This window comes from Schistocerca cancellata, chromosome 2, assembly GCF_023864275.1.
Source record: "Schistocerca cancellata isolate TAMUIC-IGC-003103 chromosome 2, iqSchCanc2.1, whole genome shotgun sequence".
NCBI lineage: Eukaryota > Metazoa > Arthropoda > Insecta > Orthoptera > Acrididae > Schistocerca > Schistocerca cancellata.
Window position 1 is genome coordinate 590,355,703 of NC_064627.1, and position 17,790 is coordinate 590,373,492.

General features: G+C 41.9%; 1 protein-coding gene across 1 annotated transcript in view; it reads right to left on the reverse strand.

Annotated features, from left to right (window-relative positions):
* The window catches only part of LOC126156774 (sodium/hydrogen exchanger 9B2-like), a 112,938-nt gene extending 95,931 nt beyond the window's left edge, over nt 1-17,007 (reverse strand). Inside the window, exon 1 of the mRNA XM_049916331.1 lies at nt 16,870-17,007. Coding sequence (XP_049772288.1) covers nt 16,870-17,002 — 133 coding nt within the window. The 5' untranslated portion in view covers nt 17,003-17,007. The remainder of the gene's footprint in view (nt 1-16,869) is intronic.
* Between the last annotated feature and the right edge of the window lie 783 nt (nt 17,008-17,790).

The following is a 17,790-nucleotide window of genomic DNA, read 5'->3' on the forward strand; positions in this document are numbered from 1 at the left end:
CAGAAAAGGGCATAAGGCAGGGTGCTGAGCTCATCAGGAAATTAAGCTGTGTGAAAGCATGCACAATTTTCAAGAAATCGTCCAAGGAAGGGCTGTCCAACTTCAGGGCTGCGTGAGTACTTCCAGATCGGGAGCCAATTCAGCCACTACATCTAGAATCAAGGAGTATGTACACAAGGTTTAGCAAGTCGAGTTCACACAAGTGAATTCGGAAAAGCGACTAAAAATCTTGTAAATCACTCACTCACAAGCGAGGTGACTGACGAAGTTGCTTGTGGTACTAATGAAACTAGTTGCTATGCACCCACATAGAATCATTGAGAATAATAATTTTAACAAGAAAAACGTCTCTTGGGAAATCCAAGAAAGGAACAGTGACCATTGAAGAGCGTCACCAGAGACCTGAAAGGCACGTTGGTTCTGTTTCAGCTGCTGCAAATACGTGTCCCAGTCCTCTGTCACAGTTAAATGGAGGAAAAGAGGGTGGGCGGCTGTCCGCCTGGGAAGTGAAAAATGCGTGAATGGGGCACCTGTTAAGATCGGGAACTGCTCGAGAACCCCCAGAATAGGCCGACCAGCCGAAGCAGTCGATAGCGAGTCGCCGAGAGTTAACAGGAGGACCACAACCAGAGAAAAAGCAGACAACGGAGACGGCACAGCGGAATAGTTCAAGTAGTAGTTCTGGAACGAGAACCTAAGGTGTAGTGAATCCTGCAACCAAAACAACGATACAAGAGGGCAGTGGAATCACGACTGAAGACAGAGCCGCCGTGCTGCTAGCATTACAGGGCGGCCGAGAGCTTGATGGGCCGGCAAAATGGGCGTAGCTCCGCGGCCAACACTGCAGCGGCGACGCCAGCTCGCGCTCTGTAGCGGCTGTCTATAGCTCTTGCCCTCCGACGGGCTTTCAGTCTCGCCGGTCCGGGATATCAGAATGTCTTCCTCCACAACGATTAGGGCCACCTTCCATATCTGCGCTACCACACTGCTTCTGTTTATGGAATTTGGATATGAACGCGGTGATTTTAGCTTTTGTTGTTGCTACAATGATTTATGCCTAAGATAATTTCGTCAGTATCCAGTCAGATGATAAAACTTCAGCGCAGTACGTTGACAAGGATCAGATTAAATTACGAAGTATAAATTAATGGTATTCCTCGGCGGGAAGATAATGAACTACAAACACAAATGCTTGACATAAAATTCGTGGAAAATAGAAACTGATGTACACGGTCTGTCGGTTGTTATACCAAATGGTAGGGTTTAGTTAACTGATACGATACTGATTATGAAAAAAGTTTGCCCATAAAAGACTAGTAGCACAAAATACTTTGAGAAGTCTGAATAACCTAAATCGGGTTATTAACAAATGGCAAGGGAATGAGCGTCCCAGACAGCAGTCTATCAGTGGCGACAGATTAGGTGAATATACTAAAATGAGATTTCGGCATGGTTTGCTGTACACGAGAGCAACACACGATAATGTATGTACGATATATTGTTAATTTTCTCCTCTAACAGTCTAAACTGTGGGGAATGGCCTGAATTCACACGTTGACATAAATCAGGAAATATCAGAGTGGCCAGTGTCCTAACGACTGCGACATAGCGCTTGCTATACGAAATGAAAACTTTAATAAAAAATATCATCCAAGGAAAAAGCAATCACTGAGATGATCTGGGAAATCTTTCTCGTAAATTCAATAAGGCCATGATGTCTAGAAGAGCTTTGGTCCTCTCCCTCTTATTAGTACCCCAATCTGGGTTTGCAGTAATTTCCGGAAATGATTGATGTCAAATGTTTGCGTATACTGAAAAATGTGAGTAGACTTTCGTTAATTATAACTGAGTACAGTGCAGAACTTTTGCTAATAATTTTCCGTTGATATTTCGGTCACGTGATCCATTGACGTAGCCGGGGTGCCAACGTTCTCTACACAGTTCTGTATGTGCCTCACCTCACCTTCAGACGCTGACTAAAGGTGACTACGTTCGAATGCTTCGCAAAAGATCGTCAAGTAGTGGGTCCTTGTCGACCAGATGTTAAGCGAAAACCCCATCACCGTATTCACTGGGTCGAATTACGCTCCAAACAAACAGTTGACGTGTGTGCGAGCTTCAACACAGATGAGTAATGCTCACTGACAATGCCGGCCGGAGTGACCGAGCGGTTCTAGGCGCTACAGTCTGGAACCGCGCGACCGCTACGGTCGCAGGTTCGAATCCTGCCTCGGGCATGGATGTGTGTGATGTCCTTAGGTTAATTAGGTTTAAGTAGTTCTAGGGGACTGATGACCTCGGCAGTTAAGTCCCATAGTGCTCAGAGCCATTTGAACCTCACTGACAATCAGGCAAAACTGTACGTGGCTGTTGGCAGTTTTGAGCCAGATTTCCAAAAGCAGGGTGTTGCTTACACAAGATGTCTATTTTTAGATTAATTCGATCCTATTAATTATTTGTGTGTCGTAGCATATCCAACGGACGACCTTGAAAATACTGTTCACTTCTAGTAATTCATCCGACGGAAATTCAGTAATATCCTAACTTCTCCAAAGCAGGCTAAGTAGTGGAAGAACAGAGCAATTTCTGATGGAAATTTGCTTACACGTAAGGCTTTCATTGAGTGTTTCGTTCAGATTATAAAGTCGGTGTAGATTTTCCCGACACTGGGGAGATGCTACTGGCAGAAAAAAAAACTCCAAAATTTGAGCAATCGGGGTACAAGAAGCGGCTTCTTATTCTTAATCAGGTGGCTCTTGGTGTTTGTTGAGGATTACACTCCAAACGTCTTGGTGTCATGAAAAAGCAAATAATTTCTTCACATGGAATAGAAGTCTGAATAACCCAAAAAGATGATGAGCCCGTGCGTGTGCACTCGGCGAATACGGAAGATTAAAGTTTACATCGATGCGCATGTAATGAAATTCGCTTTGGCATATATTGCCGCTGAATTTAGGCAGCACTATTTATGACCTGTAATTAGTTTTATAAGGGTAATGATTGGTATAAAGAAATATATGCAGAGCAGAACTGTTGGTACAGAGTAATACAAACTTAATGTATTTCACAAGTGGAACAAACTAGAACAAAATGAAAGAAGTCAAAATTGGAACTACTTGAATGAAGCAACGAAGAAGTGAACAGTCAAATGCCTCAGCAACGGGAAGCACTGAAGCTTTAGTCGAATGGGGACGCAATGAAATCACGGTCCGAAATTCTGGGTACGTTACCCTTGCTGTCCCTACATTAAATGAGAAGTATTCGTTTCTGACGCGAAGCTATGACTCATTCTGTACACGAACAGAAGTAGCAAGTGCACCGCCCCTTACGATTAAATACTAAGAAAGGGACTAAGTCAGTGCTTTTCCTGTAACACTAAGTTTTGAAACACTTTCGATTTTTGTAAAGAAAAACCTCGCTGCACACACGTGGCAGAGCCAGACGGGAGACGGTGCTTCACCTCCCGCTGGCGACTCTCATTTCCGTTCCCGTTCTTACAGGTCAGTACGCCGACTTCCTCCAGAAGAGTAGCCATTTTGCAGTGGTTCACTGTTCGCAGAAAACAGCGGCTGTGATAACTGCTAGAGGAGCATCCCACGCCAGAGCCGTTTCACTGCTTTATAGGATAATGAGGGTCACGGACGAATGCGCTGCTCCTTAATCGTAATTCACTGGAACTCAGCAACGCCCCCATTGTAACGGAGCCAGTACGAGTTCTCAAATTCTTGAGTACGGACCAGACACTGTTGTCCTATTGCTTAAAACGTGCTGAAGATTGCGCTCCTAGTCACGCCGAACAGTTTTAAAGTTTCAGTTTTTCTAAGTTACATTTAGTATATAACTATGAATCCAAAAGTAGTTCCATCACTGATCAATACTGTGCTACACTTGTGTTTGCAAACATCTCCCGGCCGTAAAAAGTTGCAGCATGCCTGATTCTTTAATCGATTACTCAAGGGGAAATAGGATTGCTCATAGAGACTACGCACTTTTGACTTTAAGATGTAAATGCAGCTCTTTGGCTTTTATTAAGGCTGCGAAAGACTTCTTGTATCGCCTGTGTCCACTGAAATGAAATCTCATTTAAAAATAATATATGATCTGTCACTGTTTGCAATACAGATATTGGTACTGATTTTCACGTTTGTGTTGGATGCGACAATAAGAATGCTCAATTTAAACTGCTCGACATTTTCATTCCGATGAGTTGGGAACGATTGCTATTACTTTTCGTCTACAGAAATTTCGATGTGTGAAAATGAATCTCTTTACCATATAGCAACACGTTGTCATCGTCAAATCTGATTACAAATACGGGTAATATTCTTTAGGGAACTTCGGAAACTGTCTACCAGATTTGGTCTGTGTACCCAATTTATTGAAAATTCGATGAGTAACTGTAAAGTTCGGGAAAAGTCGCTCAATTGCTGAGAAGACAACAAAGCGACATCGTACTGACGGACTACATAAAATTTTGAGTCAGTATGAGAGAGATTGACCGAAAGTCTCTGAACTTGGAATCGCAATCTATCACAGTAGGCGCTGCGAATTCTAACAAAGTATCATCTACGGCCATACAAGGCTCAACAACTATTCTTTTCAGTGTGAATTGGCCGATAGGCGTTAGAAATCAAAAATGTGGCTCTCAGATTTCCGAGGATCATCATCTTGAGCGATGAGATGCATTTCCAACTGGACGCCTATGGTGACCGTCTACTTAGAAGAATACTCGTCCTAGGAAACAGGCCATTTATGCCGTTTATTAAAGCTTTACTGGCACATACATAACTGATATGTCTTCAAGAGTAATACGTATTGAAAAGGGACTAAGCTTCAAGATCCATTTCTCGGTTTTACTTTCGTTCTTTGACATAACTTTTAAAATAATGATGAAGGAAAGTATAATTATCTTCCCAAGATGAAATGCGAAGTGAGCTATTGAGCAATTTCTTCCTTTTGAGCTTCCAAAATTTCTAGCTCACTCAACAAACGTGACGCATTTATAGCAGAATTACAGCAAACTGCGGAACCTACAGAATACACCCATGAAATTACGTCAATGCGATCATATCAGCCATTCACAAAAGCAGCTTTTACGTTCGATAATGTTTCTTTCGAAATAATTCTAGAAATTGACAACAGGAGGCAGTACCAGTTAGGGGCAGGTCGCGAGACATCCGTACATCGTTCTCATAAGAAATAAGTCCAGTCTTCCAGTGATAGTGTGGCTTGCCCGTCGAGAAAATTGCGGCACAACCTATACCCGAGTGCGGTCTTTTCGACACAAAGTTGCGGCCAGAGTTACTCGGGCTTGGTCTACGAAGTGTTCACTGTCGGATTCGGGTCTACGAGAATGCTTACCTAACACTTCAACAGCTGATGCGTGTACAACGAGCCACTGGACCGGATTTTGAGCGGGTACAGTGATTATGAATTTCTTCTTAGAGAATGCCGCAGATAGTGCTATGATGGTGAAAGGCTTACGTTATCACAACATAAAGTGAAACTCTTGCCCAGAATCGGGTGAGATGGATCTCGAAAATAAGAAGACACCATTTGTCATAACCGTGCGCGTGATTCCCCGACATTGTTGCAGGAGAAATCATCTAGCTACCTACACACACACACACACACACACACACACACACACACACGTCGCTATAGACTTACGTGGGGTCGAACAATTGCATAAACTGACAAATTCTAGAACCGACATTGACCATCGGCTTTTTGGACTTTTAGTATGTAGGGTGGTACTTAACTCATGGACTGTTGATGAATGAATAAGATTAACATTTGAAAAGCGGTCTAACTCGTGTTCATCTGTAGTTTATGTTCAGTGAAGTGAAATCTCGTTTATTTGGAATATAATTTTTGTCACTGCTTTTGATGCTTATATATGTGAGAAACTAGAATACTATGATATTACAAACATTATACTGTTCATATTATTATTATTATTTTTGATGTTGTTTGACTCAGCATGGTGAAAACTGTTGGCCTTTACGCCACAACGGCGACTTAAGCTTCTGTTGCAATATTTTAGTGTCGCCGTCACTGGCGTGTGTCGAGTGTTTACGTCGTCGAAGCGAAAAAGTAGCCTGTGGTGCTAAACCTACCCGTCCCTATGAGCAACTGGGATGACGCCCTGCTTCATGTCCCCGTTCGACGTACGGATCAATATTAACAGTTATTCAGAGCCACCGTTTCATCTCGCCTTTAAAGCCAGTTGCTGAAAAAGGGATTGTTCAGCGTATTGGATTCGAACTCATATGCTTTGTTTTGAGAGATATCCAACAGTATGAGTTAGCAATCTTTTATAGATGTGGAAATCTAAATAAGATAAAAAACAGACCATAGATATGGCCTAACTTTAATTTTAAATCATTTCCCTATTATGAGTTTATTTTCTACCTACATTCTTGTATGTAAGGGGTACAAAAAGGGTAGCTTTTTTCCTTTTATCTAGTCCTTGACCATCACTTTGTTACAAATGGAATTTATGATACCTCTAAGGTCTTGTGCGATTTTGACTGGTTACAAGATACTTCAAGCAGTTATAAGGAACACATTACAACAGTTTCTCAAGCTGTATTCCATTCAGGGATGGAATTCTAGGGGAGAAGGTGAACAGTGTTAATTTGTAGAATTGCCCTTAGTTATCCAGATGGACTCCAAATTTCTTATTCTCTTATGTAAAGCGCACGATTAATGTTTATAGTTATCCGGTCAGGTGCGTATAATGTACCTAGTTCCAATATCTCAGTGTTTTTAGTAAGTAAAAAATATTTTTTTTTTCAGTAAGATACTATCAGGTGTGTGCGACAGCTTCGTATTGAAAACCCGTGTTCACAGCTTTCTCCATATTTCCTTTTATGAGGGCTCACTGGTGGCTTCCTGAAGTAAGTCAGAAGCAACAGTAGTATAAACGTCGCAGGGAAAACGACTCTGACAGCGAACAGCCTGCCAGATATGCATTGAAGTTTACGCTCTAAGAAATGTTTCTCACAGATACAGTGTAAACCATATGTTTTACACTAGTGACAATTTACACTTCCGCAAAAGACGTTTGCAAGGTAGAGCCTATTTGAGAAGAACTATGACATTTCCTTTCCAGAACGTCGGTTTAGAGCTCAGGTAAATTGATCCATAAGAGCTCGACCATTTCAAGTGCAATTTTGAGAGATTTCAGTTGGATGTTGTCAGTCTTATGTTCCCCAAAACAGAGAAGAAGAAAACCTCTAGATGACAGAAGTTCAATTTATGGCAGAAAATTGCTAGCGAGACAAGCTCGAAACCTGAAATTGCTCTGAAGTATTTACTCTGACATTTACATTACTGTGACACGGCCATCCCGCTTCTCGTAGATAAATTTCTCCTGCCTTTGTAACATGTTCCTCAATTACGCGGCCCAGCCGTTAGACACTTAGCGTGAAGGCTGGCATTATGCAGTGCGGTATCGGACGGAATCCGTGAGCCGTGTTTGTCACCTCAGCACGTTGCTCCAGTTTATCTATTATCCTTTTTTCTTAACTCTCTTGCTACAACTATCTTTTCATAGAAAAAAAATCACTCAAATTATGAGAAGCTATAGCCCGCGTCTGAAAAAAAACAAAAAATGGCTCTGAGCACTATGGGACTTAACATCTGTGGTCATCAGTCCCCTAGAACTTAGAACTACTTAAACCTAACTAACCTAAGGACATCACACACATCCATGCCCGAGGCAGGATTCGAACGTGCGACCGCAGCGGTCACGCGGTTCCAGACTGAAGCGCCTATAAGCGCACGGCCACACCGGACGGCTGGAAAAAACATTCAGATCTGTTTTAGAGAATGTCACAATTGACGGTTGATATTGAGAACAAAATAAAAGCATTATTGTGCGTCAAAGCAGATTATAGGTGTCTTTAGGGTTGCAAAGGGCTCTGAGCACTATGGGACTCAACATCGTAGGTCATAAGTCCCCTAGAACTTAGAACTACTTAAACCTAACTAACCTAAGGACATCATACACACCCATGCCCGAAGCAGGATTCGAGCCTGCGACCGTAGCAGTTTTAGGGTTGCAGCACTGCCGTGTTTAACACCGAGAAACGGGGACCGAAGATAGGACTACTTCCCTGTTACATGTGGAGCGCTCACGAGTTGCACTTATGTACACCAACCAGTAACACTCCATCCACGATTCTTTAGGGAATCTAACTCCCATGTATGAAACAGCTAGCTTCTCACGCATCTCATTTTTTATGAAGTCATATCTCTTGAGCTATGAGTCTTACGATAAAATTTTACAACTACATTCATTGGCGTACATGGATGCTCTCGGCAAAATGTGATGCAAATATAGTTGGTAGTATAAAAGTAATAAATTAAAACGTCATGCATAGTGCTGATATTTAACTGCATGAACCGCGAAAATTTAGTAAGAGAAACGTTTTTCTGTTCATTACTTTGTTGAAGGTGTCAGCGAGAAAAAGTTTCGGAAAGGTTTGAAATTGTGTGTGACGTTTGTTGCAAAGTCGCTAAGTACTCTCATTCTTAAATACTGGATGAATATACAGTGGGCTAATTTGCGCGCTGTGATTTACGCTGCCTCCAGGAGACATTTACACAGTTTCTAACTGAAATAGGCCTACTGCTCTTACCGTGCCAAAACTTTACGATGGGATCATGCGTCTTAAGTGTAGGTCATGACAGCATTTTCAGCTTTTAAATTTGGTGAATAATTATAATTATACACAATATTGCAAAAATCTGAACTGCTCATGCAAGCTATTATGTAAGCAACCTGCAATTGGGTATCGTGCACCGGGTTAGCCGTTTAGTGATACAGATGTCTCTTCAATGGCGGGTTTATTGGGTATTATTCTACACGTTGTGTTTTGTTCCATTTTCGGCGCTGTTCTCCTTATAATTGCCACCTGAATTGGTGTTTTCCAGACTTCACTAGGAACTGAACACTTGTTTTGATGCTGCGTATTGGTTGGTGTTACCGACAGTTCCTAGTGCTGTGGAGTCTGGAAAACAAAAATTCAAATGGCAATTATAAGGAGAAGAACAGCGCCAAAAATGGAACAAAAAACACATGACCTGTAGAACTATATCCACAGAACCTGCCGCTGAAGATGCCTTACAAAGTATAAAGGCGAAACGCGTATGGCGTGAAAATTGTGTCTCATTCCGTTGTAATTAGACGGCCCAAAAGTAAAAATTATCAACATACCGAAATAACTGACAGGCACTTTGGCTCGGCGACACTCCTCTGACGTCATTACTTTGACGACTTATTTGAAAGTAATTTTTTTGAATCAAAGTTTCGTCTGCCGCTTTAATTCTGTTAATTATTTCCTAAAAATCTAATGTGTTATGTTGCACGTTGGCAAGTTTATTCTACCAAACCTCACACGGAGAATTTTTTTCCTCGGATTCTCTTGCTACCGCTGAAAACCAACTGTGTGACAAATTTTGTGTTGTTTATAATATCTCTGACATTGCTACTGAACAACATTTTCACCTATATCGTCAATCAGTTCTCTCTTGTGTGAACCTCGCCTCTTGCTCCTTGGGGGGGTGGATACTGGTGTGTCACTACACACAACAGTCTCTCTCCTGCTGTAATTTACACGCCACCGACTTAAATTCGGAGTCATATTCCGTCTTACTGTGCTTGCACTGCAGGATAACAATTCACAACTGGGACGCAAGTGTACCTAATCACATACCCAAATCAGTCTCCGCGACCGGTCTACAGATCGCTTTGTCGAGTAATACTTGGGGCCGGAAGGTAACTATGTATTCTGCTATCCGTGCAATATTTCGACGGTTGCGCCAAGTACTCTGTCAGGTGCTGTGATTTAATGTTATGTACTCGCTGCCTAGACTGCAAACTGAAGGTATGGACTCTGCTTGACCTCTAAAAAACACACGGTTTATCAATAATACCGGGAAAACAATCATTTCACTTGTATCATCTAATCGTCCCTAAAGAAGTCTGTAGTCTCGCCACGACTTCCTGATCAACCTCACATCTTTTTTGTTGCCTGTACCTGGTAAGATTCTAGACAGGCCCGCTGGCCACCGAACACCTCGCAGCTAGCACTAGATAGACTCGCGTGGGCATATAAAACAACAGCGAGCCATAAATTAGCTTAATGGTCTGTGGAGCTAATAGAAGAGATGTGGCCTTCGTTTCCCGTTGTCATTAACTTCCTCTGCTCCATGCTGATACCACGTTTCTTACTCATTAGTGACAGTTTTGAGAACCGCATTCTTCCAAATTGATATCCTGAAGTGGTCTCCTTTAGCCTCCGGTATCTTTCAGGATGTGATGTTCATAGTTTTATTGATCCTCAAAGGTTTACTTAAAACGTATTTACTCTAAAAAGTTCAAAATGGCTCTGAGCACTATGGGACTTAACTGCTGTGGTCATCAGTCCCTTCGAACTTAGAACTACTTAAACCTAAGGACATCACACACATCCATGCCCGAGGCAGGATTCGGACCTGCGACCGTAGCGATCGCTCGGTTCCAGACTGTAGCACCTAGAACCGCTCGGCCACTCCAGCCGGCCTCTAAAAAGTAAAATAGGTTTTAAAAAAGAAAAAAATCAGGCTTGCGAGGTAATATACCCCGTATACAAACTCTACAGCGCCTCTCTTAACTCTAGTGTCCCAAAGAATGTCACATCATATATAACTCATTTTGTTCTAAAGCGTTCAGTTGTATTTCGGTAAAAAAGTTACTTATGTGTAGACTGTAAACTTGTAACGTAATAAAATACTAAACCCAGACAAGAGAAATACAATGATTCTGTAAGCTGTCTTGTGCATTTTAAAGTGAAAATATGTAGGACACAACAAACTTACCTGATACCAACAGAAAAAGAACTTCTGATGCCAAGAAAATCCTGTTTACGCAGTTGTTAACAATAAAAAGAAGTGAAGTGGTTCTCTACCCAACATCTGGTTCAAATGCAACAATGCGTCACTTTGAAATGGTTCTAACTCCGTTCTCGAGATATGGGAACTGAAAAACCTATCCAGTTATAGTGACAACTAGAATTTTAACCTGGAATTCGAACGACGCTTTTTCATTTATAGAAAGCATTGCTAGAAACGATAACTAATTTAATTGCCAGGAACAAAACTAGAACGGAATAGGACGGAATTCCATACATTTGAGTATATTATCCGACACGCAACCTCTGAGACATTCCGTCCTTGTTATACCAGAACCAACTGAAATTGGGATCGCAAATATCCCTATAGATGAGAAAGACAGTTTTAATGGACAGAGATAAAAATAGTGAACAACCTAAACCACTCAATCGCTGACACGTTGCAGTTGTCAGTGTTTGTATCAATCATGCTTACTAACAAAGAGGAGTGTGCTACATCGGTAGCAGGCTATGTCAAGTTCCCAGGAGTAATTGTTACTAGTCACTTAGGAAATTATTTTTCCACAGTATCTTAGCATACTGGAAATAAGTTGGTGACGCCTTAACTCTGAATTTTAATACAGGAGCGATTGAGAGGCTACCTGCATATTGCATTCTTCTCGCAGAAATTGTGCAATTGGTCATAGAGGTCTTTAATACGTACCATCACTAACAAATTTCAGGATATAGACAACGCAGATATAAAGACAATTTTCGTGTTATCCTATTAGATACCAGGAAGCACCTTTTAGCCCGTCTTATACAAGGCAAATACACATTCATTACAGAAAGGAATAGTAACAAAACTAGTAGCATTGAAATAGAGTATTTGTTCACACTGATAAAGTACGACATTCCTTAAAATATTATAGTAGAAGAAAAATCTAATTGTGGAATCCAGAAAAACTTCATGTCCAACGGCGTTCTCGTAACATCTTAATATTTACGTTCTTTCTTCATGCATTAAGTGATTGCGTTCAGTCTACGTCATCGTGAATAACAAGCGACTGCAGAGCAAGAGAACAACAAGTTAGGTCTACTGCATCAGAGTTATAGCGACAACATAAATGTTCATTATTGTCCGTGATTATTGTAATAAATTAGGGGACATTACAAATTACTGACAATTCACTCTTTTACAAGCTACAACGATATATTCACGCACAAGTAACTTATTAACAACAGTGATTACTGTTTCGGTGATCTCTGAACAAAATAAAATCTATGCGCTAACTGCATTTTATTATATCTCGGTACTGTTACGAGTCGCGAACGAAGAGCTTCCGCCTTAACAGAAGTTTTTTTCTTTTTTTTTTTTTAAATCGTGAAATACTTTTTTCCATTTTGGATTACTTCAGAGATACAAAAATCAATCTCGACAGTTTGTCTGCTGAGTGTTCCTCAGGTAAGTTCACTGTTTATGCAGTTTATATGTTGCTCTTTTTCGAAAACCAGAAGGGTACTCTCAAAAATACCAAAATTTTAGCTGTGTGTGCTAATTATGAAGCCGCGGGGGCAAAAATTCATAGCGGAAGAAAATATATGCAATACTCTTGATTACAAGCAGCTTCGTTGTATCTCTCGTGAAATTACATTACTGTTCAATAAAATTGAAACAATGTTTCCATTCACAATATTTTGGTTCAATTCTTGGGATAACTGGTATTTGAGAATAGCCTCTTGCGACGCATAGAATTACATAGAGTGTTAGTGGGCTGTTGAGAGAACTAAGAAGTGCGCAGTCGCAGCTTGCTTTTGGCTTTAAGTCTCCCTGCACAGTATTTAGATTACTAGGCGTTGTCCATTGAGAAAGATTTGTAGCAGGCAATTGGTTCTAGTCCTCGTCTCTGTTCCCACTCACACAACGAAGGAAATGTTACTGCAACACTCGTCGCGACTTGTGTGGAGGTAACAGATTTCAAATCCGATTCACAGTTTTATAATCTTTTTTCTTGGATCACTCCAGCGGAAGAGTTGTTACCTGCACAGCAATCTGGTCCGTGAGTCATAAAGGGTTTCCTGCTGGATCTGGTATAAACAAAAATATATACAAGCGATACACATAATAAACAATTACTTTGTAAGATTTCAGGAATATTCTGTTCCACAGTCAACACGGTAATAGCAATCATATTTCCCTGGCACCACCTAATGTTATTTTCATACACAAACCTGTCAGTAAGTTAAACTTGGAAGTGTTCTTCAAAAATAGTAAAGTACCGATGCTAAAGCAATTTCGCATTGTGGTATTTTCTTGTGTATGTGTGTCTTGTGTATGAAAACTTAAGTTGTCTGTGACTTCTACTGAAACGGACAAGACGTTAGTACCACTATATTCGGCCTTAAGGCGTACAGATGGACAGATTGTGACGTGGTACTTACCATACATTGCCCGTAACCCTTGTACAAAAAGTCAAAATGACTATAGTCGCTCAGAACTAAATATTGCTTCTTTTGTATTAAAAAAAAGGTGAAAGAAGTGGTTCATAACTTTCTTAATAGCATGGCGGCGAGCTGGTATGACATGGGCATACAAAAACTGCCACGGCGTCTACAAAAATGCATCGACAGAAATGGTGATTATGTCGAAAAATAGCTATATGTTCAAACTGTAAACTGATGTAAACCATTGTAGAAATAAACAGGTCTATGTACTTATAAAAAAAGTAGGAGATCTTACTTTTGGGATTACCCTCGTATCAACACGCAACCGAATACCAAGAGGGGTATTATCAGTCAAACCATTCTTTTGCTTATCTGGAAAATAAAGTCTGTGTTACATTCTTCCAGTCGGTCATGAATTAATGTGAGCATTCACGAAGTACTGTAGCAGAGAAACGATAATCTTCATTTTCCTGAACATTAAGAGGCGTAAAGCTTTCATTCCCTCGAAAGTAGGTTTGAATACCACAGATGTCCTATTGCAGCAGTCTGCTCTTGCTATCCTCCAAAGTGTAAGCTAATCCATCGAAGTATCAAGAAACCTACGGCTTAATCTGAAATACCAATAACCCACTAATCTGTCATTCTTCTCGTAAACGAAACACTGAAATGTGGAATTTTTGGCAAGTGCCAGAAGAATTTTAGAGGTAATGAAGGTTCTCAGCCGTTACCTTTAAGTTTTCCAGTCTGAGTCCTGACACCTACTCTATTTATTTCAGTTTAAATGATATTTGTAACCACGTCAAATTTATGTTGTGCATCACCCCTTATGGTCCTGTTATTTTCGGCAGTTTATGTGATATACGGACATTATATGTACCAAAATACTCGCCGGAGATGTTTCTGTTATGGGGCATAGCTTTTCCGATCTACCATGCAGTTTTAATTATTTCTAACGAAAGGTGAATAAATATGGACAGACCATATATCTCTAACTGTGCTACAGATTAATGTGTTATCGCAGTCTTCATGTCGTAGTCTTATGTGTTGGCTCCGCCGGCCGCTGTGGCCTAGCGGTTCTAGGCGCTTCAGTCCGGAAGCGTGCTGCTGCTACCGTCGCAGGTTCGAATCCTGCCTCGGGCATGGATGTGTGTAATGTCCTTAAGTTAGTTAGATTTAAGTAGTGATGACTTCAGCTGTTAAATCGCATAGTGCTTAGAGCTATTTTTTTGTTGGCCTCGCCAACCCACAACCAGATTGTCACTTCGCAATTAATCGCGGACCTCGAGCTAGGCTTCATGTATGACGTCACGATCAATATTTCAATGGGAATAATATCACACTGGATCCAGCTGTACTGAGTCCCTCCCGAAATATATTTTTGTTTTATCCATACTGGATTTTGTAGAAATCCGTGGCTGCTATTGAATCAAGGAATATCGACGAAGAACAATCAGCCACAAAAGCTTTTGAAAGCTTTATTTTACTGCCACGACGGTTTCGAGCTATGATGCTCATTAGACGGATGCACTCATTTCAATAAAGCATCCGTATTAGATTCGTCAGCAACATGTCTTCCGCTGCTGGATTACATAGCGGTTAGTGCCACCTTATATACTGGGTGGGTGGCTTGAACAACACAGAACAATTTGTTAATGTGCTGCAATTGATAACCTCTACATTGGGTGAGTTATATGCGCTTAATTGGTTCTAGTAAATGCTGTTTCGTGTTGTTTTCGCCCTTGTGCATTTCTGACGAGGAGGCACAAAGTGTTTACGTGTAAACAGCACACTCATACCACGAACAGTTGTGTCGCACAAACGCTTCACAATGTTCATGTTAGTTGCAACTTCAAATACAGTGTGTGTGTTGTACAGACGTAAACACTATGCATCCACTCACACCCAAGCCTCCAGATGTCAGTCAGTCAGTCCGGTACCAAACGTTGTACATTGATAGATTATCAACCAAGACACCGATACAGTTCGTGCTATGCGCTATAGTCCAGGAGAACGTGCATAAACGGTAAGTACCACATGACCTACAGAGCACAGGAAAAACATAACCGTGAGAGTTTGTTGTGTGGAGCTCCTGTGCGGAAGTCCATAGAGCGTTGATTCCTCGTAGAAACGGTCGTGGGTTCGAGTCTTGGTCGTACCAGATTTTGTAATGTAGTATGTTCAAATGCGGGTGAATTCCTAACGGACCAAACTGCTGAGGTCATGGGTCCCTAGATTTACACACTACTTTAAGTTATGCTAAGAACAAAAAACACACACACACACACACACACACACACACACACACACACACACACACACACACACACACACACACACACACACACACGAGGGAGGACTCTAACCTCCGGCGGGAGGGGCCGCGCAATCCGAATGTAGTATGTGTAAAACTCATATGGGACTACTTGTTCGTGACACGTAAAAGGATTGTTCGAAGTTTATAGATGTACCGCGGTGCTGTCATCTAGCAATCTCATGATTACTGTTATTATTGTTATTAATACTTCCGCGTGTGTGAGGCAACTGTTTCTCTATTCTTCTGTTCCTGTTGTTTCTGTTTATTCTGTGAAACTGCAAGTGTGTTCTATTGGTTTGCTGCTTTCAAATAAACGAAGCAAAGGCCGACTGCCTGTAGAACACTGCCTAAAACTCCTAACAGTCAGCAGCATGTTGTCTCGTGCAGCAGTCTCTCACATATCACAGTACAAAAACTGGCAAGAGCTGGTCTCGAATCCGGGACCTTTGGTACTACAAACTAACGCTTCAAGTTCCCCGAAGGAGCTCTACATGACAGACGCTTACAGTTACGCTTTTCTTGTGCTCCATAGCTCACGCGTTACCTATTACTTACCGTTTACGCACATTCTCCTGGGTGACAGCACATAGTACAAACTGTATTGGAGTTCTGACAAACTCTGTCGATATAAAAATTTTGATACCGTTATGACTGATGTTTTGATGTCAGAAAGGCTTAAGGACGAAAACGAGGCAAAAATGCGTTCAGTCTAACTGTAAGTACATATAATTCACTCACTTTGTGTTATAGACTGTATAGCGCGTGAACATATTTTTCTCTATTATGCAAGTCACCTACACAGCGTTTAAGGTGGCGCTAACTTCTAAAGTATTACAATAAAGTACAAGAGCTTGCGACATGCTGCCGACTTTAATGAAACAAATGTAGCCGTCGAACTACGGGCACGATAGCCCAAAACCGGCCATAGCAGAAAAACTCGAGCTTCCTCAACAATCTTCGATTAATAATTGTCTCTCCCAGCGTTCACCAACATGTAGCCATCAGAAGGTCGTTAACGCCGTCCGCAGCTGCACTTGCGTTTTGTTTAGCGATCAGCAGAACACACTACCGGTTGCGACACCCACACGTATATAGAAAGGCTCCAGCTTTAATGCAGACGATGTGCAAAATAGCGTAAACGGCTGTGGAAGGAACCCCGTGCCCAGCGGACAGCAGTAGTATTTCAGCCCGGGGCGCCCCGGGCGGCTTACGGAGACGCGCAGGACTCACCGACGGCTTCCTGAGGCTCTGGCGCGGCCGCAGTCCCGGGCGCAGCGGCATCGCCAGAGCAGTCTGTGACGACGACGGAGAGCTGGCCGTGGGCCGTGGAGAAGATGCGCAAGCTCGGCCTGCGCCACGGCATGGCGACTCAGCCCGCTCTGGCCGCTCCGGCGCGCAGCCTCGCCGCATTAGCGCCACCGCGGCCGGCCGACGGAGTGCTCTGCCCGACCAATCGCGAGCTGTCGGGGCTACGCGCTTTCATCCGCCAGGGGGGGAAACGACGGGGCACGACACGATTTCCACTTCAATGCTGCGCTTTCGGGCTTTCAGCCGAATTGTCGCTTCCATTTTTTCGTATTTTCAACGGCTACAGCTACTGATTCTGTGAGTTCTGAGGGCTGTCCCAAAAGTACCCGACCTCACAACGAAAAAAAAAAAAAAAAAATTAGGAAAAACACTTTTACTTCTCTGCATATTCTCCTTTCAGCTCGGTACACTTTCTACAGCAATGTTCAGTAGCTTCTGACCTTGTGGATGACATCGGAAGTTCACTGCGGCTTTTTGCAGATGATGCTGTGGTGTATCGAGTGGTTGTGACAATGGAAAATTGTACTGAAATGCAGGAGGAGCTGCAGCGAATTGACGCGTGGTGCAGGGAATGGCAATTGAATCTCAATGTAGACAAGTGTAATGTGCTGCGAATACATAGAAAGATAGATCCCTTATCATTTAGCTACAAAATAGCAGGTCAGCAACTTCAAGAGGTTAATTCCATAAATTATCTGGAAGTACGCATTAGGAGTGATTTAAAATGGAATGATCATATAAAGTTGATCGTCGGTAAAGCAGATGCCAGACTGAGATTCATTGGAAGAATCCTAAGGAAATGCAATCCGAAAACAAAGGAAGTAGGATACAGTACGCTTGTGC